This window comes from Magallana gigas, chromosome 6 (genome assembly GCF_963853765.1).
Source record: "Magallana gigas chromosome 6, xbMagGiga1.1, whole genome shotgun sequence".
Taxonomy (NCBI): Eukaryota; Metazoa; Mollusca; class Bivalvia; order Ostreida; family Ostreidae; genus Magallana; species Magallana gigas.
This window is the reverse complement of record NC_088858.1, coordinates 47,005,058-47,022,245: the sequence shown is the minus strand read 5'-3', so window position 1 is coordinate 47,022,245 and position 17,188 is coordinate 47,005,058. Positions and strand designations below refer to the sequence as shown.

Here is a 17,188-nt window from a genome sequence, read left to right as displayed (position 1 = left end):
AATCATAGCTCTTTGCTGATGGGTTTTTTTAATATGCTAGAAATCTGTTTTGAATTACTTTTGCAAATTTGATGGTACACTTTCATACATTACGGTCTTTGTGTTTATATGATATTTGTAATAAGTATGAAGTAAATATGTTTTTTAAAACACGCGTTTAGAATTACATAATTATTCAAAAAGTCATTATTAATTTTCTTAGTAGTAGCACATAGGTGTTTTTGATGCGATCACTTAATTATGAAATAGTTATTGATTTACTGAAAGCATTTCAAAATTTTAGATTTTAGATCAACACTGAATTGTTCCTTACCTATGACAAGTATTTAAAGTCAACAGATATTTTCAAAAGTCATATAGTCTTTGTTTAGATCTACATGCAATTCATTTTTTAGGTCACCTGAGTAAACTCACAGGTGACCTATTGCTATCTGTTTTCGTCCGTCTTCGTGCGACGTGCGTTAACAATTTCACATTTTTAACTTCTTCTTAAAAATACAAGGCTAATTGTTACCATTTTTGGTGTGAGGCATCTCTATGGTAAGAGAAATCTAAATTGTAAAATTTGTGGCTCTACCACCCCCGGGGCACCACAAGTGGGGCCAAATATGCAAAAAAAGCCAAATTTTCAAAAATCTTCTTCTCTACTCCCACACTTGTGAGGAAAAAACTGGTTGTATGGTTATGATGTCCATGAAGCCTTCTACCAAAATTGTGAAATCAATTACCCCTGGGTCAGGGGTTCTGGCTCTAGGGTGGGGCCAATATTGCCATATAGTAAAAATGTATTAAATCTTAGAAAAATCTTCTCTACTCGCATGTATATTTGTCAAAAACTAAATGTATGATTATAATGTCCATGAAGCCCTTTACCAAAATTGTAAAATTCATGGCCCCTGGGTATGGTGTTCTGGCTCTAGGGTGGGGCCCATATGGCCATATAGTAAAAATGTATTAAATCTTAGAAAAATCTTTTCTTTACTCCCACACATGTGGGCAAAAAACTTAATACATGGTTATGATGTCCACTAACTCCTCTACTTAAATTGTGAAATTCATGGCCCCTGGGTCAGGGGTTCAGGACATGGGGGTGGGGCAATATGGCAGTATAGTGTTAATGCATATAATGTTTTAAAATCTTCTTCCCTATTCCCACACATCTGTATAAAAAACTGACTTCATAACTATGTTTACCAGGAAGTCATCTACTAAAATTTTAAATTTTATGTTCTCTAGAGTATGGGTCAAAATGGATGTATAGGTGTTAAGGTGGCTCTATACACCACTTTTTGATGACGCAGTACGCAAAAAAGTAAATCTGGTAGTATGCAATTCCGGTACTGGCTGATTTAAACTGAGGCGAATTGTATGGGGACCGCTCTTTTGAAAAATTTGTGAAATGAATAGATTACTTACAAGTAATGTGGTATGTGACACCTGCACGTTGTGTGGTATTATTTATCGAAATGAACGATAAAATCAAGTATAATTTTTTAAATAGTTTCTTTCACATCATCGGTACGTTACACCGTAGCGCAGTGGGTTAGTGGGTTCATTACAAACGTCTAGGTAATGAGTTCGATTCCCGTAGAGAACAACAAATTTTTTAACTTTCCAAAATTTTTTGGTTGAATATTGTAAAAGAAAATTCTGAACCGGAGAAAATATTTCAATCATAATATACTTTAATGAACATTAATATCGACACCTTAAGGGGATGGGAGGGTTGCTTTGAATTTCTCTCAGGTTGGGATACATAAATCCTATTAGCCTAGTCAATTTTCCCCTTTATTTATTATACCCCCCCCCCAAACTTCCCCCCCCCCAAACGAAGTTTGGGGGGGGGGGTATATAGGAATCACCTTGTCCGTCCGTCCGTCCGTCTGTCCGTCTGTCTGTTCAATTCGTGTCCGGTCCATATCTTTTTAATGGAGAAACATTGGAAGTTCTTACTTCACACAAATATTGCTTATGACCTAAGGGTGTGTCATGACCTTGACCCAAGGTCATTTGGGCAAGGGCAAGGTCACTGGCAGAAAAAGTTCAAAATTCGTGTCCGGTCCATATCTTTTTAATGGAGAAACATTGGAAGTTCTTACTTCACACAAATATTGCTTATGACCTAAGGGTGTGTCATGACCTTGACCCAAGGTCATTTGGGCAAGGTCAAGGTCACTGGCAGAAAAAGTTCAAAATTCGTGTCCGGTCCATATCTTTTTAATGGAGAAACATTGGAAGTTCTTACTTCACACAAATATTGCTTATGACCTAAGGGTGTGTCATGACCTTGACCCAAGGTAATTCGGGCAAGGTCAAGGTCACTGGCAGATAAAGTGCAAAATTCGTGTCCGGTCCATATCTTTTTAATGGAGAAACATTGGAAGTTCTTACCTCACACAAAGATGACTTATGACCTAAGGGTGTGTCATGACCTTGACCAAAGGTCATTTGGGCAAAGTCAAGGTCACTGGCAGAAAAAAATTAAAATTCGTGTCCGGTCCATATCTTTCTTATGGAAAATCATTGGAAGTTCTTACTTCACACAAAGATTGCTTATGACCTAAGGGTGTGTCATGTCCTTGACCCAAGTCATTTGGGCAAGGCCAAGGTCACTGGCCGAAAAAGTACAAAATTCATGTCCGGTCCATATCTTTTTAATGGACAAATATTGGAAGTTCTTAATTCACATCAAGATTGCTTATAGTCTGTAGGTGTGTCATGACCTTGACCCAAGGTCAATTGAGGAAGTTCAAGGTCATTGTTTTAAAAAAAAATCGGGCTCAGTATACTTATAATTCAAAATGTTTATATTAAATGGCTGCTTGACATGTGGAATTTTGTTTGATTCGAGTCATGTTTGTTAACATAAGGATGCAAATGTCCTCATGCATTAACAGTTAACTTGAACTAAAATGGAATTTAAAGAATAGAAATTGGTTTGTGTACTCATATTAGCATTAACAGTTTTATTAAAAAATAGAGCAGTTGTTATGTATATATAGAAAATGGACAGTGAAATAGATTCATCCAATGTTTTCTATAATAGAAAAAATACATGAGTTATGATTTTCTTAGCGGGGGGTATCAATTGTGAGCTTGCTCACAGTACCTCTAGTTTGACTTAGTTTTGCATTAAAGCGATTGTATTCACTTATACAGGCCTATAATGACATATGTATGTATTTATCATTCCAACATTATATTTTGGAAATGTTCTTCAACTCAGAAATGAAAAGTCCCCAAGGTGTTTGGGCCTTGGGACTTAGGAACGATAACCCTTACCTGAGGAACTTTCATACCAAATAAAATTTAAAATATTTTTTGTGTTTATTTGCAATGATTTTCATTCAATTTTTTATGTCACATTTATTAAAATACATTTTCTTATAACATCAAGCAACTTTTTCAGATGATTTGTCAACAGAGTAAGAAAATATGAAAAATTTTGTTTTGGGAAAATACTAAAAAAAATTGCAAAAATTACATTTTTGAATGTTAAGAAGTGTTATATTTTCTTTAGGTGTCCGAAGGAAATATCCATCATATGACAAAAAAAATTCTCTCAATTTGTTAATTGCTGTCATTTTAAAAAATATTTAACAAAAGCACGAAAAAACATTTAAAAATTCTTTAAAAATACCTAGAGTATCCTTATCATCATTTTAATATTCGATAAGTATATGTTCTGTGGTCTTCTATTGAAAATTGGAATAAACTGTGGGTGTATAGAGCCACCTTAATGCATATAATATTTAAAAAGTATTCTCTCCCACACACCTGAAAGGAAAACTAAATTCATGATTTTGTAGACCAGATTAAAATTTTAGGTAGTTCTTTTTGAAAGATTTCAGGCGGGTAGTTGGTCGTCATTACAAATTTATAATTTTTCTTCTCTAGAATGAAACCCAATTAAATGAATATATGAGACTCCAACACAAGTTTGTGTATGGGTTATATGCTACTCAGGTGACCGTTAAGGCCTATTGGCCTCTTGTTTAAACTAAAGGCACTGAAGGAAATATATTGCTTTTACTATGTGAAAAATATTTATTCATTTCTCGATGAAAGTGATACGTACAGAGATGTACATGTAACTATAAAATCAGAACCTAGGTTTTGATAATTCTACAAAGCCAAGTCGGTCTATCCAATAAGTTCTCCATCGATTCTATAAAAAGAAAATGAAATATTGAAAATGGCAAGGGCAGTATAAAAGATGGATTTGAATTTTGATTTAAAAAAAAGAAAGTACCGAGCTGCTCTCTCACAGATAAACTTGCGTGGTGAGTGACATTCGACGTCGGCAAACTTTCCATGAAAATATCCAGACATAATGACGCAGTTTTCAACGCTATGTCCGTTTGGTTCCCTTGGTCCCCAGTTGTTTACTTCAATGGGTGTCAGAGACGAATCATACACCCACTGGTTCTCAGTTATTATATCTGTAATACCAACCCAAATGTCGGCGATACCTGTAAAACAATAAAGTTACAAAAAGAATTTAATGACTTCTCTCTGGTTTAAACTTCGTATCTCTCTATTCTATGAAACAAAGATACCAACTTAGTTGTTACATATGATTTTTCATAGCTAAATAGATTATAAACAGTAAACCCCGCGGGCACTACTAGTATGTTTACGCGTATGTACCCCCTAGTTTAATGATACCAAAAGATATCTAACTCCAACTTGTGCTGAATACCCTCCTGCAATTACTTTCGCTTTCAACAGAAAGCAGCGGACACGTGTTTCTTACTATTCTTTTCTATGATAATATATTTACAAAACACTCTTTAAGTTGGTTTGTATTTATTTGCATATATCTTCAGGAATATAGGTTACTTGTGTCACTACAGCAGGTGGTCTTCGTCCGTCGTCGTGCGTTAATAGTTTTGCATTTATCTCACAAGTGTTGAAATACCAAAGGTGTTAGCAGTTACTCTGGTGTAGGCATTTAGTAGTTCATTGGCAAAATGTCTTAATTTATAGGTAAAGATTAGTCAAGAAAATATTTATTCTCGGGGGAGTGAAACGAAGGAGATAATAAATAGGGGGTGTATAGCGATGCGTGTTACAATAGAAATCGAAAACTAATATGGCGGTAGTCGGAGATAAAACGGCATTTATGAATTCATCAGCTTTCTGTCCTGTACCCAATTGCCGTTGATGCATCGTCCGTTACAATTTTACATTTAACTAAAATTTCCTGAAACTGAATATTATAAAAGATTGAACATAATAGGCCCCTTTTACCAAACGGTAACAATGTATCCTGAAGCTAGGGTGTTGACAAAAGGGGGGTTAGAGTCAGAGGAGTCTTTGATTAGGGTTTTGACTCATAAATGACTGCCAGGTGACCATCAAGGCCTGTAGGCCTCTTGCCTTGTTTGGTATTTCATAATTGAAAAAAAAGATCTCGCCAACAACGTTCGTTTGAACTTGCTGTAACGTTGATTCTGGAAGAGTTAGTTACCAAAATGCTGAAGTTCTCCAGATAAGAAACCAATTTCTGCAGTCGTTTTAGGTTCAGCAAGCATTGATTTGAAAGACTGGCAAACAGCCTAAAAGTAAATGTAGAACATTGTTTTCTGAATGTTTGCTTTGTATAATTATACTTGTATAATGTAAAAATAGATCTTGCAATATAGTGTTTGAAAATGTAACATCACAACATTTAAGCAAAGCCTGGCTAATAATGTAATTGTCATTGGCACAAATGCAAAAGTAAACAAATGAACAAATCAACGTCAATGAAGAACACAATAGTCATATATATTTTAATTAATACATTGTCTAGTGAAGTTAGGTTTTTTTACTTGAAAAAAACAGCTCTCGTAATATATACAACCCAGGAGCAGTCGAAAATAACATGGGGGCCAAAATATATTTAAGGGCTTATACATACATTAGCTTTAACAAACAGTTCTTTGCTGATTTCAACAGACAATAGCAGCATATTTTACCGAAGCACTACTCCATGTTTCCATTGTATGAGAAAAGAAGAAACATTTATTTTGATAACCTGTCCATCCTGCTGGGCAGTCTACAATACAAAATTATAATAAATTTAAAAAAAAAGTGAGCAAGCTTAGATACCCCACGCTCCCCTCTTTATTACTTGACAATGCCATACATAATGAATGGCATTAAATACGTAAAATAATTAAATAAATTGGCATAACTTGCAACATAATTATCAGATCAAAACTTTCTGCAAATATGCCCATTTACTTTGTCTTAAAAAAAAATACATAAAACCCTAAAACTCAAAAGGGACAAAATTCCCAGAAAAATAATTGACTCTGCATTTTCTTGGTAATATGTGCATCTACTTATTCTGTCCTAAATACCTATAAAGTTTCACGAAACTGCGTTCTGTTCAGCGGTTTGAGAAAAGTAGCTCCTACAAATTTATTATCTTATTCAATATATGTACAAAAGTAGAAGTTAACCAGGGTCCAAATTCCTAGAAAAATAATTCCAAAGGAATACGCACATCTACATAGTATTTAGCGAAAATTTAAGTTCAAAAGGGCCAAAATTCTCAGAAAAAGAATGGAATTAGAATGGTATTGGTAATATTTACATCCACACATGGTGTCCTAAATACCTACAACGTTTTACGAAATTCCGTACAGCGGCTTAAGAGGAGTTGCGCTTTAAAAATACAGCACTGACGGACAAGTCAAAAACATTATACCCCTCGCAACTTCGTTGCCTTGGGTATTATAATTATACGGGTAACGGACATAATTAGTACATGTATCACTGTGTGAGCCCCTTGACGCAAAATGGGTTGGTGTTCTATGCAAACGATTAACCGTTCATATGATTTTACTTAAACCATGATGAATATTTGAAATGTGATACGATAATAAACGTTCTATTTTTCTCTTCATAAAAAAATATTATAACTCGGTACATACCATTTTAATTTTTTTAAACTAAGAAATAATTTATCTAGTGAATTAATTGTTGGCAAAAATATAACGGAAATCAGCTGTTTCAACATATTTGACATTAATTCTATGTAATTGAAATTGAAATCATTTTTTGTGTTGTTGTTTTTTTATAAGCCAAATTTAGTAACTATTAAATTTTTACATCCCTATCATTGTTTATGCAATAAACATTTTATAAATAAAAATGACACCTGTTGCTATGGTAACAAGGCCAATAAATGAAAAAAGGCGCTTTTGAAAGGCTCTTATTCCTGATTTTAGAGATTTTTAGAAAAAAAAAATCCATTTTAAAATCCACCTCAATATCAAGGCTTTGTTATGCTACACAGATTTGTTGTTGCTATGGAAATAAAATACCATAGAAGATCACACAGAAATTCTTACTTTTTGAAAAATCAATAACAACGGTAGTTATTTGAATAAAATTCAGATTTTTTAATATGTTGCACTAAAGAAGATTTTTTCTTAACAATATCAAAAAGTAAAATTTTTATACCCCTTCAAAAACCTCAAATTATTAGAATTTTTCAGCTTGTAACCGTAGCAAATTTTGATATTTAAATTCTTTAATAAACAATTATAATAATGTGTAAAAAAATAAATAAATTAAGATTTGCGCTTAAATTTCAAATTGGGGGGGGGGGGGGTCTTATTTTGAAAATTCTGTTTAGTTACTATTGAGGCACTTTAAAACTATGCGTTTCTCCATAAATGTTTTCTCTACCTCAAAACATTTTTTTTTAAATTTGATAATATATTCTACCCTTGAAACCCGAATTGTTGCCATTACTCACAATATGTTTGTAAATAAGCATTCAAATGCACATTTTTCCCTTTGTTAACATGACTACATAGCGACAAATAAATGGTTTTAGGCTTTGTTACTTATCAAAATCTATCAAACAGTAAACTATGATAAAAAATCCTTGACTATGCGTGGCCACCGAATTTTGATTCTTACACAGAATTGATCCTTTTAAAACATTCATTGAGATATAATGTTCTGCATTTATATTTTGAAAAGACTAACTTTAGATTTTCTTTTTTTTAAAAACATGTCAATATAAAGCAGTGAATCTTAATTTGAATAAATCACGTTTAACAGTAGACAAACAAATGTTTAATCTTAATAGCTAATCAAGAGAACGAGAAATTATTTTTCACCTGTAGAAAGCACTAGCACGGGTGCTACAGCAAAGATCCACAAATATTTCATTGTATTGTATACATGTATATTGACGTGAAACATAATACAAAGAAAGCAAAATGATAAGAAATGACCAATTTAGATTACTTTGGTCACTTAATAAACTAGGTTATCAAATACGAATACGATACAGGTGTTTGGATCTAAACCGTTTTCCATTAGTATATAATATATATAATTATATAATATTTCCTTTTCTTGAATCGTTTTATGAAGGAAGAACCAGGTAGATGTAAATAAGTGTCTACAACGATTATGTGTCTGATACCATTAATTGATTGTTTCCACCTTAATTACGATGGTTCCTTGTTCCATTGTTATCATTCATACCTATCACAAAGCTAATGTAAGTAAGTAAGTAATTTATTTATTTATAGTGACATGTGTATACATACATAGATTAAACACCCGGCCCCTCGGGCCTATATGCCACTTTAAACACATAATACATGAAAAAAGAAAAGAAAATAACACAGCATCAAGCTGTAAACAAAGATATGATTGAAAATATACATGTATGAGTATAAAACTTTCTTCAGAACCTTGAGTTTGCATAGTTTATGTAATACAGTATATGTTTATTTTCTGAACAATAAAGATTGTGTACGTGTAAAAGAATGATGTAAGTATTTGGCAACCTGCCGAGGATAATTTGAAATAAGAACATATAGTGCATCTGTATCCGACAATTGTAGTAATTGATTAAACCAAGTATTTTCGAAAGGGATTCTTCTATAGTCATTATATGAAGGACAATGTAATAAAAAGTGAATTTCGTTTTCTATACTATTTTTACAACAAAAAGTACAAATTCGCTCTTCAACAGGTTCACCGTGGTATCTTCCCGTCTCAATTCTCAATGGTAAAATCCCACATCTAAACTAACTAAGCCAAAATTGAACGCAATTGTTTAGACATATCTAAAACTAATAATTAACTGTTTTAAAAAGTGCGTAAGTACGTAGTTTTGGAATATTGCTAATCTCACTGTTCCAGAAATTTGAATAGAAGAAGTGTATTTTTGATTGAAGTATATAAAATTGTGTCTACGATCATTCTAGAGTCAAAGTAGTAATATAAATCTAAACAGTGAAAATTTTCTTTTCAATCACTACACCAATTATTTCTACATCTTTTGTAATCAATTTCAAATACATTTCTTGTGACCCGTTCATTGTCAAAGGATAAAACTCTATTTCAATATCTAATTACATTAATCCAACATCTACATTTACTAGGTACCCATCCAGTGTCTCCATAAAATGACAAAGTTGGCACAAAACGATGAACTCCAAGAAAATGACGAATAGCTCTATTTTGAATATCATCTCTCGATTGAAATTTTTTGAACCCCCAGACACTGGATGTATAGTCCAAAACTGGAATGACACAAGGTTAGAATAATTTCTTGTATGAGTTAAACCTAAAGTCTTTATTATTATGTATTGAGGAAATAATCAACAGCACGTCCCTCTGCTTTAGCTAGCCTTTCTCCATTTTCTATAAAGTTTCCTGAGTAAGTAAATGTTATTCCCAGATACTTATAATTATCAACTGTTTTTAGTTTATTAGACACAAAAGTAAATTCAAAAATCGTTGCTCCTTCCCTACTTTTTCTAAAATGCATACATTTTGACTTGGTGTTTATAAGTACTCTCCAACGTCTACACCACTCATGTAATTTATTTACAATACATTGTAAATCTTCTGTAGATTTGGCTATCAAAGCAATATCGTCTGCGTATAATAACATGGATAATTTACGATTTACAAGAGCTATTCCTACATCTAGATTATTAATTTCCTGAGCAAGGTAATTGATGAAAATTGAAAATAGGGTTAGAGATAAATTATCACCTTGTTTTACACCAGTTTTACACTCAAACCAATTTGTGAGGACACCATTAATTCGTACACATGATTCTGAGCTCTGCTAGATATTTTTTATCGAATTATACACTTTACCATCTATGTTATTCATTAACAATTTATATAACATCATATCCCTATCGCAAAGTCGAAACATTTTTGTAGATCAATAAGTTTGAGGTGTTATGTATTAAGCTATTCAAAGTAAATAAGTGATCCTCGCATGACCTATCTTTTCTGAAACCATTCCGTTTGTCTCCGAATACGTCATTCGACTCTAAATAACACACGATTCTTTTGTTTATAAAAGAACTGTAAATTTTACTGATACAGGACAAGAGGCTCACTCCACGGTATTTCATAGGGATACGTTTATCTGATGTAGGACCCTTAAGGATCGGACAAATTATCGCTTTCCGCCACACCGACGGAATAATGCCTGAATCTAAAATATGTTGAAAAAGATGCCGTAACGTTTCGATGACTGCGGGGAATTTTAAGACACTGTAAGGAATTCCGGCGAATCCATATGAAGATTTAGATTTGGCGTGCATCACAGCATTAGATATTTCGCAATTTATTTCTTCATTAACCTGATAAGACTCTTCTTCCATGTTGATTTCTTTAGTATATTTATCAGATTTCGTAATATTGTAATGGTCGTTATCAAATTCGTTGCTTGTGCCTCCATTATACAAATTTTCAAAATCGAGTAGCCACCTTTCTAACACGTCCTCTTCGTTTGTTATAATATTGTCATCTTTGTCTAATACCCCCATCGGTATACTGTGATGTTTCCTGGGTCCTTGGGTTTGTATTTTGTTCCAAAAGTCGTTGGGATTTCTAGAGCTCATGTTTTCAATACCATTAGCAACTGGTCTTTTATACACGCGATCAGTACGTCCAAGAGATTTATCAAATTTATCTCGTGATTTGATGTATTCCCTTCTTAAAACAGATTTGACTTTCTTTCCACCGTTATATCGTAAGAATTATTTTCGGTTTCTCTTGTGGTTTTCCATAATTCAGTTAATTGGTCAGTCCAGTAGGGATTGCTGTTTTTAAAACGTTTATTTTTGTTTTTGTATTCGACTTTTGGGATCAAAGCTTCCATCTCATTAGAGATTATGTCGCATAATTTTTCATAAGTCTCGTCAATGCATTCCTCAGATTTCCGACTGTTTTCGATCAGGTCTATTGTTGCTACCAATGCAGACCTTCTTAACTCGCTTGCCATAAAATTGGACGGGATCCTATGAAGTTGAAAACGGTTTTTGCGATGTCCAGTTTTTTCTGCGTCAGAAACTATACAACAATCAGAGATGTTAAAAACACAAGTGATTGTGGAATGATCCGGGAGTTTTGATTTTTCACCAATGAGTTTATGTAGTTTGAATTTTTCCACAATGTTATGCACGGTTGCCACATTAAAGTTTGTTATCATTCTAAACACATCGATAGGTACACAAACATAATCGACAACAGATTTACCTTTTCTTGAAATACATGTAAAGTTATCATCTGGGAATCTGCCATTCAATACAAAAAAATTTGCTTCGTTAAGAAAATTGATTAATTCTGCCCATGTTGATTTACAGTATTATCTATATAAATTTGGTTAGGAATGTTATCAATGTCTTGAAGAATGTCATTCAATTTCCCAATCCTAGAATTCAGGTCCCCCATCACAAATAAGGCATCACTATCACAATTAAGATAAATCTGAGTTAAAAGGTGTGTATAGAAACCCTGAGCATCACTTCTTCTGTTAGAACATTCTGGGGGTAGATAACAGGCGAACATAATGAATTCAAAATCAGAAATACGGTTTTTAGACTTTATTCCGAGGATACCGTCGTATATTTTGTTGATCACTGTAATTTCAAATTAATCCATCAACCAGTTTCTAACTAAAATTCCTACGCCACACGATAGTTTCGGAGCATTTACATGGATGTCTAAAACCAAACCATCTATAACCATTAATATCAAGTACGTTTTCTACGTGTAGATGCGTTTCACCAATAGATATGATGTTACAGTTCATAGCAAGAATGATTTGATTTCGAAGTTCACCATTTTCATTCGTCCATCCGCAGACGTTGTGACCAAGTTTTATATTTTTGGGCCTGGAATGTTGCTTTGCGTAGTCATCCTCGATTTGATCGGTGAAAACGGGTTGGTCAATATGATGTTGAATGTGGGTTTTTTCACAATTCGGCCATTGGATGTAATGCGGAATTGGTTACCGTTTGGAATCTGACTTAGAATGGTTTTGGCACTGAGTTCTATCAACCTTTCTGTGTGCGATTTTGAAGATCTTAGGAAAACAGATTTGTAGGCCGGCGTAGCCATTAAGCCGCGCTTATTACGCAAGACTTCTATTTTCTGTTCAACTGATCGAAAGCTGATTTTTACTAGACCAGGTTTGTCGTTAACCCTACTTCTTAATCGAACCGCTGCAAGTACGTTTGCAGAATCACTTAGGTGTCTTACAAGATCTTTGGCTATCTCAAAAATAATGATAAGACTTTTAATTTGATAGGGATTCATTTGTCCTCAACTGACTGTTTGACATAATAAAATGCTATTTCTTAAACATATCTCATTTGAAATTGCGCCAAGAGGTTTATTCAACTAAACACGGAAAATAATGGTTAAGCACAAGAAATAATTTGGATGGGTCAAAACAAAACAAAATTATGTCTAACACTGTTCTTCCTTTAACAAGCAGCACACCGCAGCTTGCTTTTTGTCCTAAATTAAAAGTACACGTACGACAGCAATTGTATGTGTGAATGAAAAATGTCATTTAATGATAACAGTAAATGATGAAAAAATTGGTTTTACAAAGAACGGGGGAAATAAGAAAATATCAATACCAAACAAATAGCGCATCTAACTACAAGGTAGATATGAAGAATGCTAGACAACTTACCCCCAAGACATCTCGCCCCTAAGACAACTCGCCATCAGCTCAAGACAACCCACCCCCAATATAGGAAAACTCGCCCTCAGTCAAGACAACTCGCCCCCAATGAAAAAGATACCGGTATATTTTATACGTATTTTATTGACATATAGTGTTAATTTTTCAATGATTTTCGAAATTATTAACAGAAAGTCAAATATTAAACTAAGTTTAAGTTTTAATGTTAAATACATTGTAAGATTCAGAGTTTGCATACATTAATAAGTCGGCACTTTGAAGAATCAAAATTATACGTGTACATGTCACTCTATAAATTTACAGCTTGAGTTCGTCATAATTTTAACTAATTATCATTATCACATAAATAATACATGTATAACGCGATTGTTTGATCGCCGATTTCATAATAACGTTGGTCAAAATTAAGTTTTTTCAAAACTTATAAACAATGTGCTCTATTGAAATTGCTCCAGTTTCTAGAATCATAATCTTTTAAGTACATTTACATGTATTTGCATGAGTTTATATCGGGAAAGAGGATTTATAAATAATGAAAAATGACTTGTCTTGGGGGCGAGTTGTCCTGATTCCGATATGAACACATGTATTCCGATTTTCCCCATGCATAAAAGGTAAACAAAAAACATCTTTCGTACTGACTAGATCGGTGTTATGGAATCAGAGTAAAACCAGTATCAGATTCCCATCAGCCAAAACACTCATCGATGAGGCTTTGATGTCTTGGGGCTCGGCATGAGATATCCCACCAGTGTTCAAAAGCGATAACTAATATAATTACAAACACAACAGTGTCGCCATACAGTCTATTATCTACATAATAGATGTTTACTGTTAACAATGTAATTAAGGTACCATCCAACAAGTGGATGAAGAGAGGCATTCAGCAATTTCCATACGTACCTCTGATTCAATTGGTAGTTTTTAATATGAAACGGAAAACGCCACTATCATAACTGATAACTTCATATCCTGGAAATTTTAGGTATAAAATTTAGGTATAGATTCAGTTTTGATTCTAAACTATAGAGAACGCAAAACTTAACAATATACTGCCTTTTTAAAAGCTACCAATAATATGGGACAGGATGCTCATAACACTGATAGCAAGAGAAAAGCTGTCAATGTGATAGCGAACCGGGTTGTCTTTCTGTAAACAGTATCCATCTATTTGTCAAGCCTGAATTGATAATCACAACACGTCCAGAGAAATGGGATAACCTATATGCAGTATTCTTTGCAATTTATGAAAATAATTAAGTTCAACAGGGGTATATTTTTCTTAAATTTTCAAAAGTAAAAATCCAAGTAATATGCATATCTCTGCTATATATCCAATTGACCTGCATAACAACAACTTCCAATCTTGAAAACTGTAGGAGGAGTTATCCGTACAATAGGGGTACCTTTTTGTCATCCACCCGCCCGCTCTATTTTCACCATTTCAATAATAAATTTTCCTTTGAAAAGCCTGGTAAAAATAGCCTTCTTTAGCATCATGCAAAGGATTATGTTAAAAGTTTATTTTTTCTTCAAAATGCTATTAAAGGGGCATGGTCACGATTTTGGTCAAAAATTATTTTTTTCGATTTATATGTTTACAATGCTTCAGTAAGGCATTTGTAATAGGGAATCAAAATTTGAGTGTCATTTGTTGAGTTATAAGCGAGTTACAAAGATCTCAATTCTTCGCTAATGTAAACAAAGCTTTTGTTTACATTTTAAACGTTGGAGTAAATATACCAGTTTAAGACCTAAACTGTTTATTTACGCTGCTTAAAATGAATAAGAAGATAGATAAATCAGCTTGAAAAAGATTTTTTACTGGTATATACCTATGTAAACAAAACCAGGGCACGAGCCTTGTTTTCATGACGAAAAATTGTGAGCCCTGTATCTTGCCTAAAACTCATCGACTGGCATCCAAATTTGATTTGATTATTAGAAATACATTCCTAGAGCATTGTATATAATAAAAACAGAGCAATAAAATCTGACCAAAATCGTGACCATGTCCCTTTAACAAAAGTATGCTTTAAAATGTTGACTTGAATTTAATTTAAACAAAAAAAAAATACATAACCAGACTTTCAGGTATGATTTTTATACCAAAATGGTCAAAATTTGATCATCTTTCCAATTTAAACAGACAGATTCCTAACGATATCCTGATGCTTTATGCCGGTGTATTTTTGATGGCATTTGCAGTATAAGAATACACAAAATTCTTCTTAGCTTAATCTGGTGAGGTTTAAACATTATGTCAAAGTTCAGACTACATCCCTCAAGGTCTTTAGATGATTTACAATTGATGTTCCATTGAGAATAACATTGTTCTTTATACATTTCATGGTAGAAATTGCTTCAGTTGAGAATGAATCTTCCTGTTGATTAACGGACATTGCAACTTTTATCAGAAATTATAATTTCATTGGAAAGAAATATAGAAAATCTTGTATGGGATTGCACGCTGATGTTCTTTAGTATACCTGATCAATACCCCAAAATAATTTATAGAAAGTACAATACATAGGCAATCTTTAGAGAAAACGACTTTTGTTTTTATTTTGTTTTATTTTGACCATATTACATTAAACTTAATTCGTAGGCTTAACTTTTTAATATACACAGTGTAAAATGAAAAATTTTACCAGTGGAATGAATAAATCTAATATTTTATTATATCTGTGTTTATTATACTTAGTTTTGATAGCAAACACAATATTGTTTTATACAAAAGATATACATGCAAAACTCATGAGCAATTAAAATCATTTTTCTATCCTATCTATATACAGCAAAACCTGTAGATAATAAACATGGATGTAATTTTGATTATAGCAATACATCATAAATGGTATAAATGATATCTAAATTGATTCATTATTCAAAAATGGAACATCAAAACAAAACACATTCTCCGTCTGTCATAAAATATTGGCCAAATATATAAGCATATTGTTGTGAGTTGATGTAAATTGAACTTAAGAAAAGCATTTTTTTCTATTCAGAAGTATTGCTAACTAACCCAAATTTAACAACTTCAGGAAAGAGAGATATACTGCTGAAAGATGGACATGTTATAAAGTGATTAAAGAACTGTTGTAGTATGGGGGAGGGGTGGGGTGGTGGTGGTTGACTGTGTAAGTGTCATAATCTATACATACATATTGATTTAAATAATCCTGGCTTTCCAATTTCAGACAAATGTTTGCAGGTGAAGCAAACACTGAACCACATTTTTGATTCTCCTCTGTGTAGCAGTTTGTATGCTGTTTAATGAGTACTGTGTGAGTGACTGTTGGTATGAATATAGAGCAGCCTGGAGGTTCCCTATGATAACTTGACAGATCCCAAGGATCTCCCAAGAGATATCTCTGCATTCAACAGGTACATACCATCCTTGGCCATAGTAGACTAGGACCTGTAGCTCATCTAGAGCTGCTTGTGATAACCTTGTATCAATGTGCCTGTAACACAAGAACTCTAAGAAATGTAACATTACAAACACTGGGATTTCTAATCTGTAAAGCAGACTGTTGTTCTGGTATTAGCTCACTGATGTAACAGGTTTTGTTATCATGTTTGATATCCTCTGCTACAGCCTGTCTCATCTTTGTAGACCAGGACTTTGTCCCTACAGCTTCAGTATAGCTCTCTTTGTTTCCATATCCGTAATACATCAGATATGACTGTGCTAACTTTACCTTTGTCATCTTTAAAACAGATACAGCTTTCCTGTATCTAAGTGTCTTGTTATAATACATAACAATGTACAACCTATCTGAAACACAGCCAAACTTAGCTGCTAGTTTTAGCAAGTGATGGAAACTTTTGTCAGCAATATATTCCTGTTTGTTGATACCAGTGTAAGTGTACAAGTTGTGTAATTTGAAAGCAGTATACTGTAAGCATAAAGCTGTTAACCTCTGTAACACGACAACTTGATATTGTGACAAGGGTGAATGTACCATCTGTTCTATTGTGTGGATGGTTTTTGTAACACCACATAAGTTTCCTGCAACCATACACGTGAGATAAACAAAGGACTCCTTGACAAGTTCTTCATCATAATCAACTTCTAATTTCTTAATACGCTGATATGTACAAATAGAAAGTTTGGGATTGTACAAGACATCAATGATGTAGGACCTGATAGAGGAACTCTGTAACAGACAGGCCAGACCTTTCTTGTACAAT

At 33.3% G+C, this 17,188-nt stretch overlaps 1 protein-coding gene across 1 annotated transcript; it reads right to left on the bottom strand.

Moving 5' to 3' along the window:
• Nucleotides 1-4,028: 4,028 nt before the first annotated feature.
• LOC105337419 (C-type lectin domain family 3 member A) lies at nt 4,029-8,245 on the bottom strand. Its single transcript, XM_034467587.2, has 5 exons — nt 8,127-8,245; nt 5,964-6,043; nt 5,474-5,561; nt 4,253-4,472; nt 4,029-4,168 (listed from the first exon to the last, which is right to left on the bottom strand). The coding sequence occupies exons 1-5, from the start codon at nt 8,209-8,211 to the stop codon at nt 4,144-4,146; spliced, it is 498 nt and encodes a 165-aa protein (XP_034323478.1). The 5' UTR covers nt 8,212-8,245; the 3' UTR covers nt 4,029-4,143.
• Nucleotides 8,246-17,188: the final 8,943 nt, after the last annotated feature.

Coding starts and splice junctions, on each gene's coding strand:
- LOC105337419 (XM_034467587.2), bottom strand. CDS start 8,211: ATGTTTCACGTCAATATACATGTATACAATACAATGAAATATTTGTGG. Junction 6,044..8,126: donor CGTGCTAGTGCTTTCTACAG/GTGAAAAATAAT, acceptor TTTGTATTGTAG/ACTGCCCAGCAGGATGGACA. Junction 4,473..5,473: donor TGGAGAACTTCAGCATTTTG/GTAACTAACTCT, acceptor ATTGTTTTACAG/GTATCGCCGACATTTGGGTT.